Raw genomic sequence first — 23188 nt, 5'->3', positions numbered from 1 at the left:
GCGGGTAGGTGTTTGCCAAAGATTAATTATTCTTTAATCCAGTTTCTATAAACTGAAAGCTCAACAACCCAATAGATAAATGGACAAAATAAACAGTTGGAGGATGATTAACCTCAGTTAAAGCAATCAGATTTTTCAGACAGCTCTGGATAGCGGTTATCAAAGGAATGGGGCAACAGGCACTCATTTGTTGAGTAAATTGGCATAATCAATGAGGGCAATCTAGTTTTTAAACTTAAAACTCTAAGCAATTCCAGTGTAATCAAAATATTTTGTGACGTAAAAATTATATATTCCAATTTTAATGTTAACACAATCACTCATTTATTGACCAATTATCTGTGGCTGCTTTTTCTGACAGACCATATGGCCCACAAGCCTAAAATTTCATTTGTTCCTCTTCAGAAATTTTGCCTGCTCCCTGCTCTAGAACAGCACTATATAATAAAAATTTGCAATGGCAAAAATGTTCTAGCTAACCACTAGCTATATTTAGATAGTAAAATTGCAAAAGGGAATGCAGCTTATGGCTATGAACAATGCAATAGCTCCAGAAAACAGGGTTTATTTTGAACCACACATAGTTTTACATGTTTTGAGTAATAAGTACATTAATTTTTTTCTGTTAATGCTTTGAATAGCAGAAAATTAGAAAATACCTAAATTGTCAATTGAAAGGATATTGGTTAAATTTTGTGACCATCCATATAATGGAATACTCGGAAGCCTTACTGAAATATAACCAAAGAAGTAAAGCAAGAACAATGTATGACCTTTAAGTTTTGTTTAGTGTATCACTGCAACAGAACCACCTTAAAATGTGCTAGTACAAACAAGTATTCTATGAGCTGAGCCTTGGCTGGTGTGGCTTGTTTGGGCTTGTCCCATGCACAGAAAGGTGCAGGAGTGTGTGTGCTAGAGGAAGACAATCGATGTTTCTCCCTCTCCTTTGTCTCTAAAAGTCAATAAAAATAGGTATTTTTTAAATCATGTGGGTTTGCCCTAACCGGTTTGGCTCAGTGGATAGAGCTTTGGCCTGTGGACTGAAAGGTCCCAGGTTCGATTCTGGTCAAGGGCATGTACCTTGGTTTCGGGCACATCCCCAAGAAGTTTCTAACTCCCTCTCCCTTCCTCTCTGTAAAAAATCAATAAAATATTTTTTTTTAAAAAAATCATGTGGGTTTATTGGGTGGTTGTGTTCCACATGGGCTTGGGTAGGGATACAGCCATCTGGAGGTTTCAGTTTGCTTGGCAGTTGGCCTTGGCTGGCACCTGGAAGTTCAGCTGGAGCTGTATACTGAAGTGCCTTGGTTCTTTTGATGTGGGGCCTTTTCATATTGGTTGAGATTCTCATGACATGGCAACTGGGTTCCAAATGGGTTGTCACTTCTGTGATCTGTTGGTCAAAGCCAGTTATGGGGATCTTACAGATTCAGGGAAAGGGAAAATTGATTCTATTATTCCATGAGAAGAGTGGAATTTGTGGCCATTTTCTCTTAAATATATTTTTATTGATTTCAGGGAGGAAGGGAGAGAGAAACAATGATGTCATCAAATTGGCTGCGTCCTACACGCCCCACACGGGTTTGAGCCCACAACTCAGGCATCTGCTCTGAATGGTAAATGGAACCTCCTGGTTCATAGATTAATGCTCCAGCACTAAGCCACCCCAGCCCGGCTTGTGTCTATTTTTAATTCATGTTATGTGCACACACATCAAAGTGTTTGTTTTTATAGAAAATCCTTAGAGTACACAAGAAATGGTTGATAGAGGCTGCCTTAATAAAGGGATATAGAGATTGGGAAAAACTTTACTTGTGTTCTTTGAATTATATGTATTACCTATTCAAAAATTTCTTTTTGAGCTCCTTCACCACCACCATGCCACTGCTAAAAGAACCACTGGTTAAGAGTTTTCTGTTTTTAAATAACCCAAAGTATAGAAGTGACCTGGTTCCAGGGTATTAAATCTGATTTAAAATAATTAGATGGTGGACTTTCAGATGATTCCGAGACCACAGCTCTGCTGAAGGCAGTACATATGCTCAAAAGCTGGGTTTAGATTTATATACGTAGAACTGGGTTCAAATCTGGGCTTTGTCACTATTTAGCTTCATGACCTTAATCTCTTATGTAAAACCGGAATAATGGCACTTAACCCTCAAAATTATAATTCACAATGCATTCTCAGCTACTGATTGTGTGTTGTCAAAATATATGTCCTCAATGCCTCCTGTGCTCAAAACTGCAGCCAGTCTTCATTATGAACTTGAATCCATACTCTATTCTGCTATTTACACTTGATCTTGAAATGATTATTATGTTAAAGGCTCAGATAATAGACCCTTGCCAGGCAGCTGAGTTGATTAGAGCGTCTTCCAGATATGTCAAAGTTGCAGTTAAACCTCTGGTCAGGGCACGTCCAAGAATCAACCAAATGAATGCATAAATAAGTGGAACCACATCAATGTTTCTTCCTCTCTCTAAAATCAATTTTTAAAAATGTAAAGGCTTATATAAAACTAGAGGCCCAGTGCACAAAAATTTGTGCACTTGGGGGGAGGGGTCCCTCAGCCAGGCCTGTGCCCTCTCGCAGTCTGGGATCCCTTGGGGGATGTCCACCTGCTGGCTCAGGCCTGCTCCCTGGGGGGAATGGGCCTAAGCTGGCAGTCAGCCATCCCTCTGGCAGCCCAGGAGCCCTCGGGGGATGTCCCTTGCCAGTGGGGAGCAGGCCTAAGCTGCAGTCGGACATCCTTAGCACTGCTGAGGAGGCGGGAGAGGCTCCTGCCACCACCCCACCACCGCTATGCTGGCAGCCATCAGCCTGGTTTGTGGGAGTGCACTGACCACCAGGGGGCATCTCCTGCATTGAGGATCTGCCCCCTGGTGGTCAGTGTGTGTCATAGTGACCAGTCATTCCCAGTCGTTCTGCTGTTAGGGCCAATTTGCATATTACCCTTTTATTATATAGGATAGAGGCCTGGTGCATGGGTGGGGGCTGGATGGTTTGCCTTGAAGGGTGTCCTGGATCAGGGTCGGAGTCCCCACTGGAGTGCCTGGCCAGCCTGGGTGAGGGGCTGAGGGCTGTTTTCAGGCTGGCCACACCCCCTTCAGGGTGGAAGTCCCTACTGGGGTGCCTGGCCAGCCTGGGTGAGGGGCTGAGGGCTGTTTTCAGGCTAGCCACGCCCAAAAGCTTGAAGCAGGTATCTGGGATTTATTTAACTTGTATAATTGAAACTTTGTAGCCTTCGTCCAACTAGAACAGGGGTGGGCAAACTTTTTGACTCGAGGGCCACAATGGGTTCTTAAATTGGACCGGAGGGCTGGAACAAAAGCATGGATGGAGTGTTTGTGTGAACTAATATAAATTCAAAGTAAACATCATTACATAAAAGGGTACGGTCTTTTTTTTTTTTTTTTAGTTTTATTCATTTCAAACGGGCCGGATCCGGCCCGCGGGCTGTAGTTTGCCCACGGCTGGACTAGAAGCTTCCTGGAAACACATGTTCCCAGTGCTTCCTTGAGCAGAGGCCATGCAGGTTAGAAGCAGGTATCTGGGGTTTATTTATCTTCTATAATTGAAACTTTGTAGCCTTGAGCTGAGCTCAGGGCCAGCAGGGCAAGAGGGAAGCTTGGCTTCCTCCATTGTCGGGGGCAACCCGAGCCTCCTGCTGCTCCAGTTATGTGGCCGCCACCATCTTTGTGATGGAGTGAGGGTTAATTTGCATATCACTTTTATTAGCTAGAATAGCTTTACCAAACTTTTCGTTTAGTCCTTTCAAAGTCTCAGTAGGCATTCTTGCTTTGTACCATCATTACCATCCTTGATGCACAGCACATCCAATCTCTAGTAACACAAACATGAGAAATCTTATATTTGGCTTCCAAGGTATATTTGTTAATGAGCCACTAAGCCAGCGGTTCTTAACCTGTGGGTCGCGACCCCTTTGGCAGTCGTCGTAACAGTAGCAACATTACAGTTATGAAGTAGCAATGAAAATAATTTTATAGTTGGGTCGCAACATGAGGAAGTGTATTTAAAGGGCCAGAAGGTTGAGAACCACTGCACTAAGCAGATCCTCAATAAATAATTACTCAACTGAAAAAGTTTGACTTTTCTTCTTTGAATCACCAGATGGCATTACAACCTTACACAAAAGCATGAGTAAATGCATGTTTCTGTCTCTGGAGGAGCAGAGCTTGTGCCATCAAATAACTGTGGACAACATAAAGGGAAGTCTTAACCAAGATAAATTGGAATCAGATTTTCAGTAAAAAGCATCTGGTTTTGAGTGGAAGACCCAAAATTCTCTGGAGAATTAGGAGCCCCAAAATTTCATTCCAAAGCTCGCCGAAACCGGTTTGGCTCAGTGGATAGAGCGTCAGCCTGCGGACTGAGAGGTCCCAGGTTCGATTCCGGTCAAGGGCATGTACCTGGGTTGCGGGCACATCCCCGGTGGGGGATGTGCAAGAGGCAGCTGATCGATGTTTCTCTCGCATCGATGTTTCTAACTCTCTATCTCTCTCCCTTCCTCTCTGTGAAAAATCAATAAAAATATATTTAAAAAAAAAAAATTTCATTCCAAAGCTTTGTAGTGTGGGCTTAAACATCGTTTATTCAGAGGAGCTCGAAATGCCTTTTCAAAACCTGTAGGAAATCATGGAGATGTGGGATTGTAGTTCTGCTCTACAGGGGTTACTTAAAATTTCCCCAGGTACAACTCTAGACCTCTCAACAGGTAATTTAATCACAGAAAATTTTAGTCACCTGACTATAATTCTTGTAAGGAAAAAAAAATAAGGCCTCTCTTCTTTGCTGTGGCCTTCCACAATTTAGAAGCACCTGGTAATTAAGCCCTAAGATTGTTGGTTCCTCTGATTCAAACCGCTCCTCTATTCTTGCCTGTTGTAAATGTTTCCCTCCACGTCCTGCGTGGTTCAGGGTTCAGGATCTGGAAGAGGAGCGGCACACAAATAAAAGAAGAGACAAGAGATAATTTGGAAATATTGGGGGACCAGGCGGGTAAGTCCAACTCAAGAGGAAAGACTTCCACTGGTGCTCTGGCCGCACCAACCTTTTATTTGGTTTGGGATTGACCCATAGTATAGCCCTTAGGCAGGGAGGTTCCAGTGACACACAGACTATTCTTATCAATAAGGATTTACATGCCTAAAGGTGGGGAGGTTGCTTCAGCTACCATTATCTGGATTAACAGAGGTGGTGCACAGCTCTGACCTTTGCTAGGGCTTCAAAGGTCACCAGCCTTCAGGGTTCTCTGTCTACACCTCTCTGCTAGTGAAGACAATAGGCGGTTTCCCACACTTGCCCAGCGTTACTCAGTGGTTGAGCATTGACCTATGAACCAGGAGGTCACAGTTTGATTCCCAGTCAGGGCATATACCCAGGTTGTGGGCTTGATCCCCAGGGTGCAGGAAGCAACTAATCTCTGATTCTCATTGATGTTCTATGTTTCCCTCCCTCTGAAATCAATTAAAAATATATATTTAAAGATAAGCAACTTTCAAGGGTACACTCTTTTTAAAAAAAAAAATATTTTATTGATTTTTTTTACAGAGAGGAAGGGAGAAGGGACAGAGAGCTAGAAACATGGATGAGAAACATTGATCAGCTGCCTCTTGCACACCCCCCCACTGGGGATGTGCCTGCAACCAAGGTACATGCCCTTGACCAGAGTTGAACCTGGGATCCTTCAGTCCATAGGACAATGCTCTTACCCACTGAGCCAAACCGGCTAGGGCCATCTTTGGCAAACCGCGGCTCTCGAGCCACAGGCAGCTCTTTGGCCCCTTGAGTGTGGCTCTTCCACAAAATACCACGGGCGGGCGTGCACGTACAGTGCGATTGAAGCTTCGTGGCCCATGTGCAGAAGTCGGTATTTTGTGAAAGAGCCACACTCAAGGGGCCAAAGTGCCGCATGTGGCTCGAGAGCCGCAGTTTGCCAACCACTGGGCTAGGGCAAGGCTACATTCTTGCATCCCCCTCCTCCCTGCTGTTTTCACAACTCAAGGATAATTCACACCAAGGTGTCTCTAGTTAATATAAATTTCCCTTTCCCACCTCCTCTTCAAACAAGCCTCTTTTGACCTCTTCATAACTTTTGCTCCAGCATGTTTTATAGGCTTGGGAGAAATATTGATACTATGTCTCCCTGGGACATCTGTTGGACTGTCTCATGAAAAGCAAACAAAGTAACTTTTCAAGACAACCTGGTATCTGCTCAATTTCAACACAAATCTGCCTCCCTTGTCACTTAGCAACTTCAATTGCTTGCTCTTTAAAAACAGAAGCCACCCTATCTTTCCTGTCCTGTAATGACTAGTAATACTTGGCCTTTTTCCTCCGTTGGAAAGTAAAATAAACTTCCTCTCTGCATCTCTTATTTTATATATATATATATATATTTTTTTTTTTTTTTTACAGAGGAAGGGAGAGAGATAGAGAGTTAGAAACATTGATGAGAAAGAAACATTAAGAGAGAAACATTGATCAGCTGCCTCCTGCACACCTCCTACTGGGGATGTGTCCACAACCAAGGTACATGCCCTTGACCGGAATCGAACCTGGGACCTTTCGGTCCGCAGGCCGATGCTCTATCCACTGCGCCAAACCGGTTACAGCTGCATCTCTTATTTTAGTTAAGAAATTTTTTCACAGCCCATATCACCAGCCAAACCCTAACAATTCCCTAGTGAAAACTCAGCACTATCCTCATCATATTTCCTGTTATAGTAAAGGCATGTCTCCTTCCAATCCCATTCTTACATGAGCATCCATTATGAATTATCCCTCTTCTGTTTTTTAAACCAATCTGTACCTAAGATACCCTTCCTATCAACATAATTGTGCTCAAAATTTCCCATAGTGAAACAAGAAACATAGCCAATCTTCCTGCTTTGGGTAGTTTTAATCTTCCTGCTTCCCATATACTCGGTGTAGGACGCATGCCTCTATGATTCATCATCATAGAAAAGAAACAGCATGTGGCCAAGTGGTTACTGAATTTCCCCAGAGCAAACAAGATGTGGGCTTTGGGAAGAGGGTGTGAGAGCTGTGCACGTGACTGATAGCATCTGTCCTAGGAAGATTCCCCTAGAATAGGCCCCCGCCAATTTTTTTTTTTTTAAATAGCCCAATGGGAGACAGCAAGACGTAGGAGACTTATTAGGAAATAGGTGACCAAATAGTACTTGGCCAATGAGGAACTGGAGGAGGGACTAAATAAATGGGCTGTGTTCATGTACAATGGGCGCCCACTCCTGAGAGTGTTAGTAAGTCATTTTCTCCATACTTTTGTTTCCTAGTCCATCATTTGAAATTTGAACAGGTAGTTCAGTTTGTTGGTGTGCAGGTGGATTCTGGTCAGGGCACCTGCAGGAATCAACCAATGGGTGCATGAATGGGTGGAGCAATGGATAGATGTGTTTGTTTTTTTCTCTTTAAAATCAAATAAAAGGTATTTTGGTTGTCAAGGCAGCACAATTTCTGTGCCTCCTCTCTTTTGCCAATTTTTTTTTTTTGCTTCCTCTCTACCCCAACCCCAACTCTTTCTCCTTTGCCATTCAACTCCCAGTGATTAGTTTTCCAAGGATTGATCCTAAGTCCTCCAACTCCCATTGCTTCATTTATATCAAGTTGAATTTGCCACAAACACACACCCATTTCCGTCAGCCCAAGAACTGTAAATACCAATCCTGACTTTAAAAATTGATGCCAGTTTCCACGTGCTTATTGTTTCCCCAGCTGAATCATCTTCCAGTGCCCCTTAATAGCACTGCTAACCCTAGAGTTGTCATTCACCCATGACATGTCTCTCCCTCATCTTCCATATCCAATCAAATTAACAGGACTGGCTGCTTTTTTACTAAATTATCTCGTTTTCTACTTGTCTCTAGTCTTCTCCATTTATGCCCCTCTACAGTCTTCACATTGGACCTAGGATAATTTTTCAAAGATGCGAATCTGACTCGGCATACTTAAGGTTTAAAAATTTTGAGTGCTATTAATCAGGACTTATATTCGCTGATTTACTTCAGAAGACGCCTGTCCCTCTTCATTTGCATTTAAAACCCCAGGGAAATAAATGGCCATTTCCTCCAGCCTGATCTATGCAATTTATCAAAATCCGCCTCAGGTTTTTTGTGTGCGCTTTTTTTTTTTAATCATTGATGTTTCTTTTTTTAAAAATAATTCTTTATTGTTGAAAGCATTACACATGCCCGCTCCTCCTTATCCCCTATTGCGCCTTGGTGTGTTTTTGTTTTGTTTTTAACACGTACTAACAGAGAACAAAGTGTTTTACATTTAGCCAAATTCACCAAATGGCGGTGGCGGTCTTTTCGGTGGGATGGGTTTGCTGTCTTACCTCTCAATGGCCCTCCACAGAATTCCTGAGATTAAAAACCAAGCAGAATGACATAGGTTCCTCCTTCCTAGTGCTTCCTACCATTCCTCCGCAAATAATCAGATTTGCCTGAGAGGATAGAAATCGGATCTAAGCCTAGGACTCCCAAGCCTCGCTTCTAACACATACCCTATTTAAATTTTACACCATGCAATTTAGGAGTTTGGAAAAGGGGTTTTTTTTGGGGGGGGGGGGAGAAAATAGGACTCGAACCCGTAAACTGTAGCTGCTTCCTTACCTCCCGCCACAGGCGGGCTCCTGGATTAGAGAACCACCTCTGCCGCTGAGCGCGGGAGTGCAGTGCGCGCACCAGGGAGGGGGCGGATCCTGGCGCGTGCCGAATGGAGGCCCGAGGTGGGTGGGGGCAAGCTCTCGCGAGAGTGAGCTCTTTGGCGGCTGCTGCTGCTGCCACCTCTTACCAGCGCCGTTGCTGCGGAGGATTGTGGGAGCCTCCGCGTCCCGCTCGCTAGGAGAGAGGTACCTCTCCTTTTCCCTCTCCCTTTCCTCAAGGTAGGCGTGAAGCGGGTAAGAATCGGGGTGGGGTGGCCGGGGGTTCTCTGCGTCCGCCTGGAGGAGGCAGCGACTGCGACAGGGGCTGCGGGGAGCCGGCGGCGCGCCTTACTTGCTCGCTCCCGCTCGCCCGCTCTACCTCCCTCCGCGCTGCGTACGTGAGCCGCCTCAACGGCGGCCGCCATGTTAGGAGCGCAGTGGCGGCGCAGCCAGCCTCCTCGGGCGGCTGAGGTGAGCGGTCCCGGAAGGACATACGCAGCCAGCCATGGGTCCGGGGTGCGGTGAGAGAGTCGGGGGGCGCGGAGGACAGCCAATCGTCCGAGCTTCCCGCGCCTTGGGCTCTCTGTGGGCGGGGGCGGGACGACGAGCCCGTTACACGCGAGCTGCAGCGCTGAGAAGGGAGGAGCACTAGAGGCCTGAGGGACCGACTGTCCATAGGGGGCCTGCCGTTTGGGGAGGACAGTTAAGCGAGGGAAGCCCTTGGATGGCGCCAATTCCACATGTTTGCTTTATTTTTTTTTCTCTTGTGCCTGGAAGTGTGCACTAAAATGGAGGATTTCGCAGATTGAAAGGCTTGGCGGTTTGAGCAGCGTCGCTTTCTTGGTGTCACGGCCTTCGCTCTGCTCCTCGCCCATCACTTCGTAGCGCCCCCTGAGATTCCTCTGTCCCCCGCCCACACACATGCGCGCGCTATTTTAGCCGGACCTCGGAAACAATTCGTCCCCACCCCCAGGCGCTTAAAAATGGCCGAAAAATGAAACGTTAACGCTTGTTTTTTGCTTTGCGTCGTGGATAAAGCCATCGGCAGTACACTGCGAGGCAGGAGATTTGTTCTGGTTTAGAGGCTCGCCTCACATTCCTTTTCCTTTTATTAAAATATTATCAGTCTAGGTTCCCTGGAGAGGATCGTGTGGTGTGGGACCTTCCGGTTTCCAGACAAAGGGTTTGGAGTACCGTGATGTAGTCGCATCGCTGTTCTTTTCATTGCTGCTAGCGCTGTGCGATGCTCGCTCTACGGGGATTTTCCCCATTTACCGTGGAGGAATGTTTTCTAGGTGTTTATACTGTTCTGTGGAATATTCCTATTGGATGAGTTACAGTTTTCCAGCTAAATATTTCTAGAACGGTTACGGCGATTCCGAAATTTCTAGTCTTTATCAAGCGCGCTGGAGTAAGGAATGTGGGAGTCGTTGATTTCCCAGGTCGTAGTCATGAGATTTTGTATTGATGCTGCGTTTTGCTTGTTGAACAGAGCTTGGTTTAATATTTTTAAATAGACATGGTTTTCTCCCAGGTTAATTCAAACAGTTGTACTCTCCGGCAAAAATAACATGAGGATTAAATGTTCAGAATAAAATTTCCTTTTAAAAACTCAATGGTTAGTCATCTATGCAGTCTATTGACATAATTTTTTCAACATAAGTATTGTTTTAGTCATCAAAAAGGCGGGGAAGGCAGATTTTTGATGCAAAAAAGCTCTATGGTGTGCCTTTCCACATAACTAAAAACGGTTTTTTTCAAACCCGAAATTAAACATAATTGAAGTACTACATGAAGATTTTTCTAGCTGGTTATGTAACATTTGGAAAATTGATCTTTAGCCAGAAGATGTTTGTGTTGAAGTGCATTAATTTTTTTAAATTTCCTTTGCATTTAACATATATTTATAACATTAGCGTATACTTTACCCAGAGAGGAATTTTTCTCTTAATTATCTTTACATATCTCCCTTATCAGCTATGTGTAAGTGGTTTTGCTTTTACCTAACATTTTGAACTAATTCGGTAGGATTTAACCACCCTTAATTTGAATTTCGTATGTTAAAGGAGTATTAAAACACTAATTTTACTAATGCTTTTAGCGAAGTGTAAACGCTAAATAATACTACAAATCAGTTTATGATAAACAAATTTGAACAACTGAGGAATGCAAAGGAAATGTATTACATAATTTTAGAAATAAAATGTTCTGATCGCTAATTTTATAGATTAAAGCCCAAGGGAGGTAATAGATTTATGTACATGAATGTTAATCGCAGTTATTAAGCATATTAAAAATCCCAGAGATTGAACATTTGGAGATCTGCTAATTATAGTGTGGCCATCAAATGGAAGTCTGTACAGCTATTTAAAACTGTTTAAGAGAGTAATGATGTGGAAATGATAATGGAATATAGTTTTAATTGGAAAGAAAGAAAATGTAATAAAATTCTACTGGTGCCAAATTTAATATTTCGTTGTTGTTTAAAGGAATGTGTGAAACAAAAAATAGAAGTATTTCCAGAATATTAGCTCTGGATAGGTGTTATGGGTGATTTGCATTTCCTTATGTTTTTCTGAAATATCCAGAAGAAATTATATTTACTTTTGTAATGAGGGGTGAAAGAAAACATTTTTTGTAAATGTTAGTTAGAACTGCTTAAAAGACCAGAATTTTGTGGTATTTTGTTTTTTAGGATCCTCATGTAATTTTTAGGGTAATTCCCAGAAGTGAGACGCCTTCCTTAGTCTGAGGTGTAGTTTTCACAAGTGACAAAAAGTAATAGTGTTTGTTGTGTAAGATACTCTGGTTATCATGTGTAGACAAACATTGGAATCTAAAGACATTCTCATTTTAAAATATTAAGTTTGCTATTATTGGGACTAATGCTAACTAGTTTACAATATGAACTGTAGCCATTAATTATGTTATGAGCAACCAAAGAATTGGATAATGGTTTATTAGATGTTCTTTTAGTTAAAAAGTACTTTGTTTTGGCCCTGGCCCTTCTTGCTCGGTTGGAGTGTCATCCTGTGTGTCAGGAGGTCGTGGGTTCCATTGCCATCAGGGCACCTACGGGAGTGGCAGTGGATCCATCTCTCTCACTTTCTCCCTTCCTCCCTATCTAAAATCAATTTTTAAAAATAAATAAGTAAAATAAAAGTACTTCATTTTTATATGCCTCATTTAGTCAGAATTGCTTTGTGTCCTACACTTGTGACGTGTTCTGAGTATACTTGACTGGCTTTGGGTAGACAATACTAAGTTCTTTCAGCCTGGGGTGGAAGGGTTGTAGACAGTAGCTTTGCTCTTTTAATTTTTAGCTATGTAGTGGGCCTTTTCACAGGGTCAATAAAATTTTTTTAAAAGCTACTCTAAAGTTTAAAGCCTAATTTATATAAAATACATGCTTTTTTCCTGGGACGTTTTTTAAAGGGCTTATGTCTGACACTCTTGATCTAGAGTCCCAATTAACCTGTGATTTTTGATACATCTCTCTCTCTGTTTCCTTTTTTTTTTTTTTTACATATCATATAGCAGAATTTAATTAGTAGAAAAACAAAGAAGGGTGCCCAGGATGGGGGCTGGGTGTCGTTCTTCCCAGACATTGCTATTGGATATACTGCTGGAAAAGAAGAGCATAGAGGAAAATAAAGACCATCTATGGTAGATGTCATAGTGGGCAAGCAATAAATGCAGCAGGTATGGAAAGAAATCAGTTGATAATAGGGTTTGAAATAGGCTCTTTGATTTGCAGTATCATAGTTTGCTAATGAAGAACTTTGTGATTTTTCAAGGTGATTTGTATGCCTCCCCCTTTGTGGGGATTAAACATCTTCCTTTGGTATATTAACTCACAGGAGAAGACCCTATACCAAATGTGAAATTTTAAAGTTGAGCGTTTGAGCAGGCAGTGGTTGGGAAAGGAACAGCAATATCAAATAAATACAAACATTTGTACTTAAAATATTCTTGCTGTGAGGTGTGAAACGTGAGAACAATTTTAATGCTTAACTGTATCCTTGTACAGGCTCTGGTATTCTGGAAAGGCACCATGGAGGAGGCAGTTTCACACAAACATTATGAGGCACCAAGAAATTTTCATAGCATTCTTGCTGAGGCAAGAAATTAGAAACAACCTTAAATGTTCATCAGTTGCAGAATAGATAAGTACATATATGTACTGTAACAGTATATTGTAGCGAAATGTAGATTTAATTCATGTTGAAATCAGTTTCTAAAAGCAGGTAAGTCCATTTGTAAAAGAAGTTAATGTAAAAGTAACATTTTCTAAGATATAAAGTGGTAAGACAAGGGATTATAAGAGGGAAGGAGGGAAGCATTGCAAATTGGTATGTAAAAGGTATCTGAGATCATGTTAATGTTCTGTTTCTAATCTTGAATATTTGTATACACTTGTTTGTATAAAAATGCATTTATAGGAAGTGAAGGTGCTGGGCCATACCAGTATATTAAATAAGAGGAGAGACACATTCCAGCTAGTAATTTGCACAAGAGTAGCCTCTATAATTGCTCATAAAACGACCTTTCACATGAGGTGTTGGCAAATGGTAGAAAGTGGGTTTAGGATGCAACCAATATATGAAAGTCATTGAAAACCATAATGTGGACTTCATGTGTAAGTAGTAAGGTGTAGTATGTTTTTAAACAGTGGAGTGTAAGATAATGAGTGATGTTTTAGGAAATTTATATTGGAAGTTGAACATGCATGGATGCAAGGAGTCCAGCCGAAAGGCAGGAGGACTGATCTCCAATAAGGTTATGGCAGAGGAAATAGAGAGGTAAGGACTTTGTTCTGGAGGAGGAAAAGGTAATTTAGAGGTAGATTGGCAGTAGAGAAAGAAGGTAGAGGTTTAATTTGTCTCCTTTCACTGTAATTCACTTCTGTTCTTCAATTTTATTTGTCTAGGTTACTACCAGTCTTTAAATCTGGTCTTTTAAGCTTACCTCAGTTCAGTAACAAAGTTCAAATATGAATTCTGGCTTTGATAGAAATGGATGGGACATAAAGGTACAACACAAGTGTGTTCTGGTCGTGTGGCTCGGTTGGGCATGGTCCCATGTACGGAAGGGTAGTGGGGTCAATTCCCATCAGGGCACGTGTCCCAGTTTTCAGACTGAATCCCCAGGGGCATGCAGCAGGCAGCCAGTGTTTCACTCTCACATCGATGTTTCTCCCTTTCCCTAAAAATCTATTAAAATCTTTTTTAAATAGGTACAGTACAAGTGAAAGATTTGTAAGTTCTTTATTCATATATCTTGGTCAGTCCTTTTATCTCTAAAGTTTGTTTTCTCCTTGGTTTTGAGGATCAGATTACATAGATTACTGTGTGTGCTTAGTATGTGTCAGACACCATTCTAGGTGTTTTGTGTAGGTTAATGTATGAAATCTTAAAGGTCTTATGAAATAGGTATTTTTATTCCCATTTTACAGAATTTGGAAACAAGTAATGTGCCCAAAGTCACACTGCTATTTTGTAATAGAATCAGGATTTAGATCAAGGCATTTGGGGCACCAAAAATCTATACTGCATTATATACCAAATCAAAGAGTTGTGCATGTGTTTGTGGAAGCAAAGAAAGTAGAACATAAAGTGAATATAGAGGAAAATTGTAAGGTTGCAGAATGGTGCTTGGATGAAAACCACTAATTTTGCTATTTATTAGAGAAAAGAGTAAGCCAAGTTAGTATCAGATCAAATCAAGAGTCAAAATTGTTCGGTAAATAGGATAACTTTCTATCCTGTGATATGGGATTATTAATCACTTTCCTTTCTTGCTCTAATCTGAAAATATTTAATGTCTAATTGAAAGTCACTGGGAGAAATTTTTAAAGCTAGGAAGAAGAAAAATATTTCAAGTCTAAATAGGAATCCCTTCTACTGATTAACACATTTTCTATTTTAGCAGCTGAAAGAACTTTGCACCACTTTTATCGTTAGCCTAAGACTCAAGAAGTGGGCTAGATGTTGAACCCAGGTCTGTAAAATGGATTAAGGACAATAGTCTTAAAGCCCTTAAAAATATTTGTGAGCCTTTCTGGCACTGCATTTTATGTTTCATCTTTCCTATTGTAATGAGGCACATATTAGATGCATTGCTTTATACAAAGCTGAAATTATTAGAGCTGAGGTTTTATTTCCTAAGGGGTTTACTATTTAAGTTAGTTATTTGTTTATTAAGTATATTCTTGTTGATTTCAGAGAGGAAGAGAGAGAAGAATAAGAGAATCATCAATCGGCTGCCTCCTGCATGTCCTCTACTGGGGACTTAGCCCACAGCCCTTTAAAATGGAAACTATGTTGATAAACTGTTTAAAAACATCGGTCGCCAACCTTTCGGACCTCACAGACCACTGGTTGGCAACCTCTGGTGTAAAACACCATTATAAAATTAAGTGAGAAAGCTTTAAATATGGAATAATTAACCTAACCCTGTACTTTATGCAAAGTTCCAGGCACCATTTCCAGTAAATTCAATAGTTCTCTCATGGATTCCAGGAATCTACACATTTTTTAAAAATTGATTTGAGAAAGAGAAACATCGATGTGTTATTCCACCCATTTACACATTCATTGGTTGCTTCTTGTATGTGTCCTGACATGGGATCAAGCCCACAGTCTTGGAGTATTGGGATGATGCTCTAACCAACTGAGCTACCCGGCCAGGACCTAGCCTTGTACTTCAATTGGAAATTAGTAAAAGTTCTGACCACAGGAATGGATGCCGTGTGTGTGTGTGTGTGTGTGTGTGTGTATGTGTGTGTGTCGCAAAATTAAGCAGCTACCTTTTCAAATGATGCTTTTTTTTTCTTTCTCTTTTTTTTTTTAAATATATTTTTTATTCATTTTTTACAGAGAGGAAGGGAGAGGGATAGAGAGCTAGAAACATCGATGAGAGAGAAACATCGACCAGCTGCCTCCTGCACACCTCCCACTGGGGATGTGCCCGCAACCCAGGTACATGCCCTCGACCAGAATCGAACCCGGGACCCTTCAGTCCGCAGACCGACGCTCTATCCACCGAGCCAAACCGGTTCTGGCTTCTTTCTCTTTTTAATCCTCACCAGAGGATGTTTATTGATTTTTAGAGAGAGCGAGAGCAAAAAACATGGAAGGTTGCCTCCTACACACACTCTAACCTGGGCTCATACCCACAAGCTTTTGGTGTATAGGACAACACTCCAACCAACTGAGCCACCAGCCAGGGCCCAAGTGATGCTGCTTTGAAATTACTAATAATGAGCTGTCCCTGCCATCTTTGGTAACATGGTTAGGGCATTTTTACTGTATTGGTATTGTTAGTTGCTACTTTAAACATTTGGCATATTTTCACAAGAATAAGTTAACAAATCACAAAGATGTTTGACTTTGATAGAACATTTGGAAAATCTGAAAATTTCTTACACCCTTTGTGTTTTTAATTCCAAAAAGGAAAATACTCTAAGAAAATAGTTTCTGACTATTACTTAAAAGTTTTTATGTGAGGTGAAGGCTTAAAATAATGTCAGTATGAAGGCATCTTTTCCTGAGTTATCTCTACAAGTTTTGTGGTTCTGAAAATTTGTTGTAATGAAGTAATTCACACATTTAAGAACATAGCTAAAGATCCATATAGTAGTAGATACCTTTAAAACATAGCATTTTTAAATTTTGAATTAAGAAGCTGAATATTTTCTTCTATATTTTTTTTTCCTTTTTTTAAAAAAATATTTTTACTAATTTTAGAGAGAGGAAGGGAGAGAGATTGATAGAAACATCCATCAGCTGCCTCTTACATGCCCCCCACTGGGGACTAAGCCCATGTGCCCTGAGTAGGAATTGAATCCTAGCCTTCTGGTTCATGAGCCAAGGGTCAACCATTGAGCCATACCAGTCGGGCTATAATATCTTTTAAAGAACTAAAGTTTGTTTATGCTTATTTTAGTAATCCTGCTGAATAAATAGTCCTTTGAAGGAATGAATAACGGAACTAATGTAATCTTTATGTTACATAGGAGAGTATCTAAATATGGAACAACCATTTGCTTCAAGAACTTTCTGAGGCCGAAACCGGTTTGGCTCAGTGGATGGAGCGTCGGCCTGCGGACTGAAAGGTCCCAGGTTCGATTCCGGTCAGGGGCATGTACCTGGGTTGCGGGCACATCCCCAGTAGGAGATGTGCAGAAGGCAGCTGATCGATGTTTCTCTCTCATCGATGTTTCTAACTCTCTATCTCTCTCCCTTCCTCTCTGTAAAAAATCAATAAAATATATTTTTAAAAAATATATCAAAAAAAAAAAAGAACTTTCTGAGTGTGTTAAGCTTTGTTTTCTGAAATATTTTAGTATTCCACTTTTAATTGGAGATGAAAATAAATCCAGTAAAGAATATCAGATAGCTATTTATAGAGTGGGGAGGTTTGAATATTATTCATGGAAACTTAATTCTTAACCATACATCCAGATTATATTTGTTAAGATGTTGAATATGTAGCTAACATATTTAGTATTTACAATTAGGTCATAAACTAGCTTTAAGTTCTAGGTTAATTATTTAATAGAATTGTCTATAAAAATGAGTTTTAAGCCTGTTAAAAATTTGAGTATCAGATTGTAGTAAACGATATTTGTGAAGCCTAATTGTGGATGATGTTAGCCCCCTTTTCTTATGTTTTCCTGATTTGGGGGTGGAGGTACTTTCTTTTTGGCAAGTGAAAGGTTCTGCCCTGATGGGCATTTAGAATTTATTATATAAAGATCTTAAATGGGTAAATTAGATTTTGACATTACATGTTAGAATTCTTTTCAAGGAACTATTTTCAAACTCAATAATAATCTCATAATATGCTATGAAAAAATAACTTTATAATTATGAGGGGGAAACCTACAGTAAAATAAGCTAATCTTTTTAAAGTCTTTAATAATTTAGTGAATATCTGTGCCAACTTGAATAGGCAGGTCTTGTTTTTTGGGGGAGAGGGGTATTGATTTCAGAGAGGACGGGAGAGAGAGATAGAAACGTCAATGATGAGAGAATCATTGATCAGCTTAGGCCAGTCTTGTTTAAATGAGCCTTTAAATGGCTTGTCTTATGTTTACCATTGACTACAGATATTAAAAGAATTATTTTCATAAAATCTCTTTAAATAGTCATGCCTGATTTCTTACAATTTCTTTGGTCTAATAAAATTACAAACTTTAAGGTTATTCTTAATGAAATCATAAGTTGTCATGGGATTTACATTGTTTGTCTTACCCTTTTTCTGACATCCATTTTCTGTTTTGTCTTAAGGTTATCTTTTACCTTCTCATAACCTTTCTTTTTGCAGAGCCATTGTTTTCATTGAACCTTACAAAGGAAAGTTTTTGAGGTCTCTAATCCAACAATCATTTTCTTAAAATATGATGAATTTAAAAATTTTACACATGATCATAATACTATTGTATAATTTCTCTGAGGGAAAAGAATAGTTCTTTTTAAAAACTAGCTTTTCGGTAACACAAAGTTTTGCCTATAACACAAAGAGCAAAAACTGCAATTAATAATAACCTTGGTACTTTAAAATACTGATTTTGAAAAACCCTCTAAGTTTTTTTTCAATAAAGTATACATGAAAATTTAGAGGGTCCCTATCAATGTTTTTACACAGTATTTCAACTGCCTTTCTGGACGGCATTTTTAAGACATATCAAAGAAACTTAAAAGAAGTCCACTTGTCTTTATTTTTATTAATCTCATCTTAAAGCTTTAGTAGTTTATATAACAGATCTCATCCAGAACTAGTTTCTTTGGTGTCTTTTCTCAAATTCATCTTTCTTGGTGTACAAAAACATCTTGTAATTCCAGTCACCTCTGATAGATTTTTCTGTGTCCTTTTAACTTTTTTACATCTTTTTGTAAAATGTAGTTCTGCCTGTAACCTTTTTTTTTAATACTTCATCTACCACTGTATTTGTTCAGTGTTTCCTTGCATTATTCTATTATTAGTGGGATTGGTTCCATAATAGACTTGTAACTATTAAATATTGCCTGGTTTTTACTGTAATAAAGTTTTATGTATTGCTGCACTATCAGTGCTTAGGTGTATGGATCATCAAACATATAAAAACTTAACAGAGCCTCCAAATAGGATTCTATAGCAAACAATTTAAAACATCTGTATGTAGTTGCGATTATAAAATATTGTTTCATCAAGGACATTTGTTATGTACATCATTTAATATTTTATGAGAATCATACATAAATGCTTTGCAAATTCTTACATACCTGTTTCTGAGGTAAAAACGATTTAAGAAAGAAAATGAAAATAATTTCATCCAGAAATACATCTTGGGTGATCATATTCAGAATTTAAATTTTCCAGGTGATTATGACTATTCTTATGGAAAGTTTCCAGAAGCCTATGCAAGCATGATCTTGTTTTCAGTTTTACCTGTTTTGAACTCTAGAGGTGCTGAAGCCCTGAGCATTAAATGAGTGTTGGTGCATGCTAAACTTGGAGAGTTTCACTTCTTTGAATCACCTACACTTCCTGTATTTGGGGTTTTTTCTTGGGAGGTCTCTTATTTCTGTACCGACCACACTTAATTCTTACCTCATAAGATTAGAAATGAAATAAATACTGCCTGACATAGGGTGGACAGTAAGAAGGCAGTTAGTCATACGGCTCATATTTGTGCAGAAATCCTTGAACTGTAGGAAGCCACTTAATTTTCTTCACATCTGTCTTCACCTCCAATTGAGTTTGCTACATAAAGGTCTCAGCTATTGTGTTTGGTCTTATATCTTATACTAGGTACTTGACACCTAACTTCATTTACTTGTGATTTTACTTGGTTCTTTCTGGTAGTTATAATAGGTCTCATTTTCTAAAGCAGAATACAACTGATTCATCTTTGACTTGTTGACATTGATTTTTGTTTGTTTTTAGTCTTCTCCTGGAACTTAAGCATCATATTATAGGGTGTATTTTTATTCTTCTGAAAGAAGAGACCCATCTATATTTTTACTGAAATTTTGATGTGCTCAGACATCTATCTACCCCTTCAATTGAAATGTTTTTAAATTTAGTATGAAAGTCCCTTTAATAGTTAAACTTTAGCATGAAAGATTACTTTTTAAATATCTATATGCAGGCTCTGCATACATCTGGAATCTGTTTTAAGATATATAATAAATTCCTTGTAAGTTTGACATCTTAAATGTTTTTTTTTTATCAACATGATGCATAAGTTTTTTTTCTTTAAAAAACGGCATCTACTTAAAGGGATTTATGACTAAAATTGCTTATTTTTCTACAGAGTTGTCTGCTGGTTCTCAGCTTGAAGAAGATTCTACAGTCCTTATTGATCCTTTTTCTTGGCGTTACCATTTTTTGAAGCACGGTTAATCTAGTTTTCTAGTTTGAGCTTTCTTTTTGGCCATCTTTTTAAAAAAAAATTTTTTTTTTTAATCTATAAACTAGCCAAGAGATAGTTCTACAATGTCCAAGTCATTCCAGCAGTCATCTCTCGGTAGGGACACGCAGGGTCATGGGCGTGACCTGTCTGCAGCAGGAATAGGCCTTCTTGCTGCTGCTACCCAGTCTTTAACTATGCCAGCATCTCTTGGAAGGATGAACCAGGGTACTGCACGCCTTGCTAGTTTAATGAATCTTGGAATGAGTTCTTCATTGAATCAACAAGGAGCTCATAGTGCACTGTCTTCTGCTAGTACTTCTTCCCATAATTTGCAGTCTATATTTAACATTGGAAGTAGAGGTCCACTCCCTTTGTCTTCTCAACACCGTGGAGATGCAGACCAGGCCAGTAACATTTTGGCCAGCTTTGGTCTGTCTGCTAGAGACTTAGATGAACTGAGTCGTTATCCAGAGGACAAGATAACTCCTGAGAATTTGCCCCAAATCCTTCTACAACTTAAAAGGAGGAGAACTGAAGAAGGCCCTACATTGAGTTATGGTAGAGATGGCAGATCTGCTACACGGGAGCCACCATACAGAGTACCTAGGGATGATTGGGAAGAAAAAAGGCACTTTAGAAGAGATAGTTTTGATGATCGTGGGCCTAGTCTCAACCCAGTGCTTGATTATGACCATGGAAGTCGTTCTCAAGAATCTGGTTATTATGACAGAATGGATTATGAAGATGACAGATTAAGAGATGGAGAAAGGTGTAGGGATGATTCTTTTTTTGGTGAGACCTCGCATAACTATCATAAATTTGACAGTGAGTATGAGAGAATGGGACGTGGTCCTGGCCCCTTACAAGAGAGATCTCTCTTTGAGAAAAAGAGGGGCGCTCCTCCAAGTAGCAATATTGAAGACTTCCATGGACTCTTACCGAAGGGTTATCCCCATCTGTGCTCTATATGTGATTTGCCAGTTCATTCTAATAAGGTGAGTTAATACAACAGATGCTTCTAATTTCTTGTACATTGTAGTGTCTATTCTGTATTTACCTATATCTTTTACTCTAATTCTGTAGTCTGGTGACACTGAGTTGATCAAGAATTTTTGTACTTTTGAGAACACTTTATTTGGAAGGTAATTGGTTTTTGAGCATTTTAAACCAGGGCTTTACATTAATACAATCTGCCGAGATTACTTCTGGCCACAAAACTGTCATCCACTGGGATTATCTTGTTGGTTTTTGGCATCAGTATAATCTTCTTATTCATATTTAAGCAGTTTTTTGTCTGCTTTGTTGAATTGTTTTAAGTATTTTTTTTTTTTTTGCAGTCAATATGCTCTGCCATTCAGGATGCTAGATTTTAGCTCTCCATCTGTCTTGATTGCTGATTTGTATGTAGTAAAGATGGATTCTTGAAAGATTCTCTTTTTTTCCTTATCTGTGGCTATAGGGAAAGAGTTAATGTAGAGCCCTGGTGTTTGTTTCAGTATGTTTTATATTTTAGATTAGTTCATTCTTCCTTTTTTAATTTCCCTTTAACACAAACTCTCATACTATAACTGAAATTTTTCATCATTTTTTTTCTCCTTTTCCACAACTTTCTTAAACATACTTCAAAACTCACTTTTTATTATCCCATATTGCATCTATCCCTTTAGAGACTTGGAAAAATCAATTACTGCAGTATCCTGCTCTGTGCTCCTCATAAACATATTCTTTTTCTGACTTAGGCTTAGACTTCTGGTATAGTCATTTGAACAAAAAAATATATTTATTTATCTCGATTCTCCTTTGCTTTAATTATCACATCTGGCAAAATGGGAACTTTTACAAAATGCTCTTTTAAATATGTTGTCCTTTTCTCTTTCAATGTTTAGATTTTACTTGTTCTCTGATTATTATTTTTTCAATATACAGTGCAGTTGACTTAAAGTCAACATGACCATCCGTTTTTCCTGATGTGGTGTATAGTTCATTTCTATTTAACTGGGATATGTTGCCATGAAATTGATGGTTACCGTTACATAGGGTATTTTATTTACAGTAACATTTGGAAAGGTCATTTTCTATGCATCACAATTCCTTTTAAATGCATTTTTTAGTGAGTATTGATTTTGAATTAACTAAATCATAGATTATAATCTAGTGTTTGGACCTCAATATTTATCTATACCAAAATAGATTAACATTAAATGCTAAATTTAAAATTATAGGTCAATTTTCATTTAAGATACAGAATTTCAAACTCATGGAAATTCATATGATAGGTGATTTGACTAATGTCCTTTTTCAATTTTTTTAGCTAATACCAAGAATATATTATAGGATGTAGTTTTTGTTCAGTATTGAACTTCAAGTTCTAGGTCTGATGGGAGTTTACTTAATAATAAAGTCCATTAAACTTTGATGACACAAAATGTTTGCATTACTCCTTGCCTTTTTGCAGTAATGGCAGTATTGACCGATGTTTTCAGGTAGGACCTCTAAATTCAAGGAAAATCACTAGTTACGTATCTCAAATGAAAGTGATTTTAAGGGACTTAACATCTTTGTTACTGGAGTAATAAATCAAAACCTGTTGTTAGAAGTCTCCTTTTGACTGAGCAGTAATTTGACCTTGTTGCTTGCACATAGAAAATCAATTGAGTAAAGGAACACAAAAGGAAACCACAGGAGGACCTGAATCAGAGAAAAGTTTGTTTTATATATAGAATTATTTTTTCTCCAAATTTTGCTACCTCTAGTTCCTAAACAGTGATATTAGTAAATAATAGTAAATGGGGTCTAAACAAACAAAAGAAGAGTTTAAAAATATTTGGTGAAACTTTAGGTTCAAGAGTAAGATACCCTAACTCTAGTATAAGAGGTACTTTTAACCTGTAAAAATGCTTAGGCCCTACCTAGTTTTGGTTTTCTGACAGTATTGGGAATATTAAGAACTAGTTTAGAGGTCCTTTGATTGCTTGATTTACAAAATGTATATTTGTAATTTGGACCAATTTTAAGAAGTGTAACCACCTGAATTCTCAATGTAGAATTTCCTTAACATAGCTGATGTTTTCTGGATACCTGCATAATTGAAAAA

General features: G+C 39.1%; 1 protein-coding gene across 15 annotated transcripts in view; it reads left to right on the top strand.

Moving 5' to 3' along the window:
- MATR3 (matrin 3) overlaps positions 1–23188 on the top strand; it is a 50418-nt gene that overhangs the window by 11095 nt on the left and 16135 nt on the right. For 7 of the 15 annotated variants that reach the window (XM_070414874.1, XM_070414875.1, XM_070414869.1 and 4 more), the window contains one exon: positions 19996–21089. The exons of 2 other annotated variants lie outside the window; for them this stretch is intronic. In XM_070414874.1, coding sequence (XP_070270975.1) covers positions 20178–21089 — 912 coding nt within the window. In that variant the 5' untranslated portion in view covers positions 19996–20177. Of the gene's footprint in view, positions 1–8840; positions 8934–9101; positions 9165–12254; positions 12396–19995; positions 21090–23188 lie in introns of those variants that run through there. 6 more of the 15 variants (XM_070414870.1, XM_070414872.1, XM_070414871.1 and 3 more) reach the window with 6 other exon arrangements.

Source organism: Myotis yumanensis, unplaced genomic scaffold (genome assembly GCF_028538775.1).
Source record: "Myotis yumanensis isolate MYYU_CA2020_CCGP unplaced genomic scaffold, mMyoYum1.0.hap1 SCAF_5, whole genome shotgun sequence".
In the NCBI taxonomy this organism is placed as follows: Eukaryota; Metazoa; Chordata; class Mammalia; order Chiroptera; family Vespertilionidae; genus Myotis; species Myotis yumanensis.
Note: the sequence above shows the minus strand (reverse complement) of the source record. Positions and strands in the feature narration are given on the sequence as shown.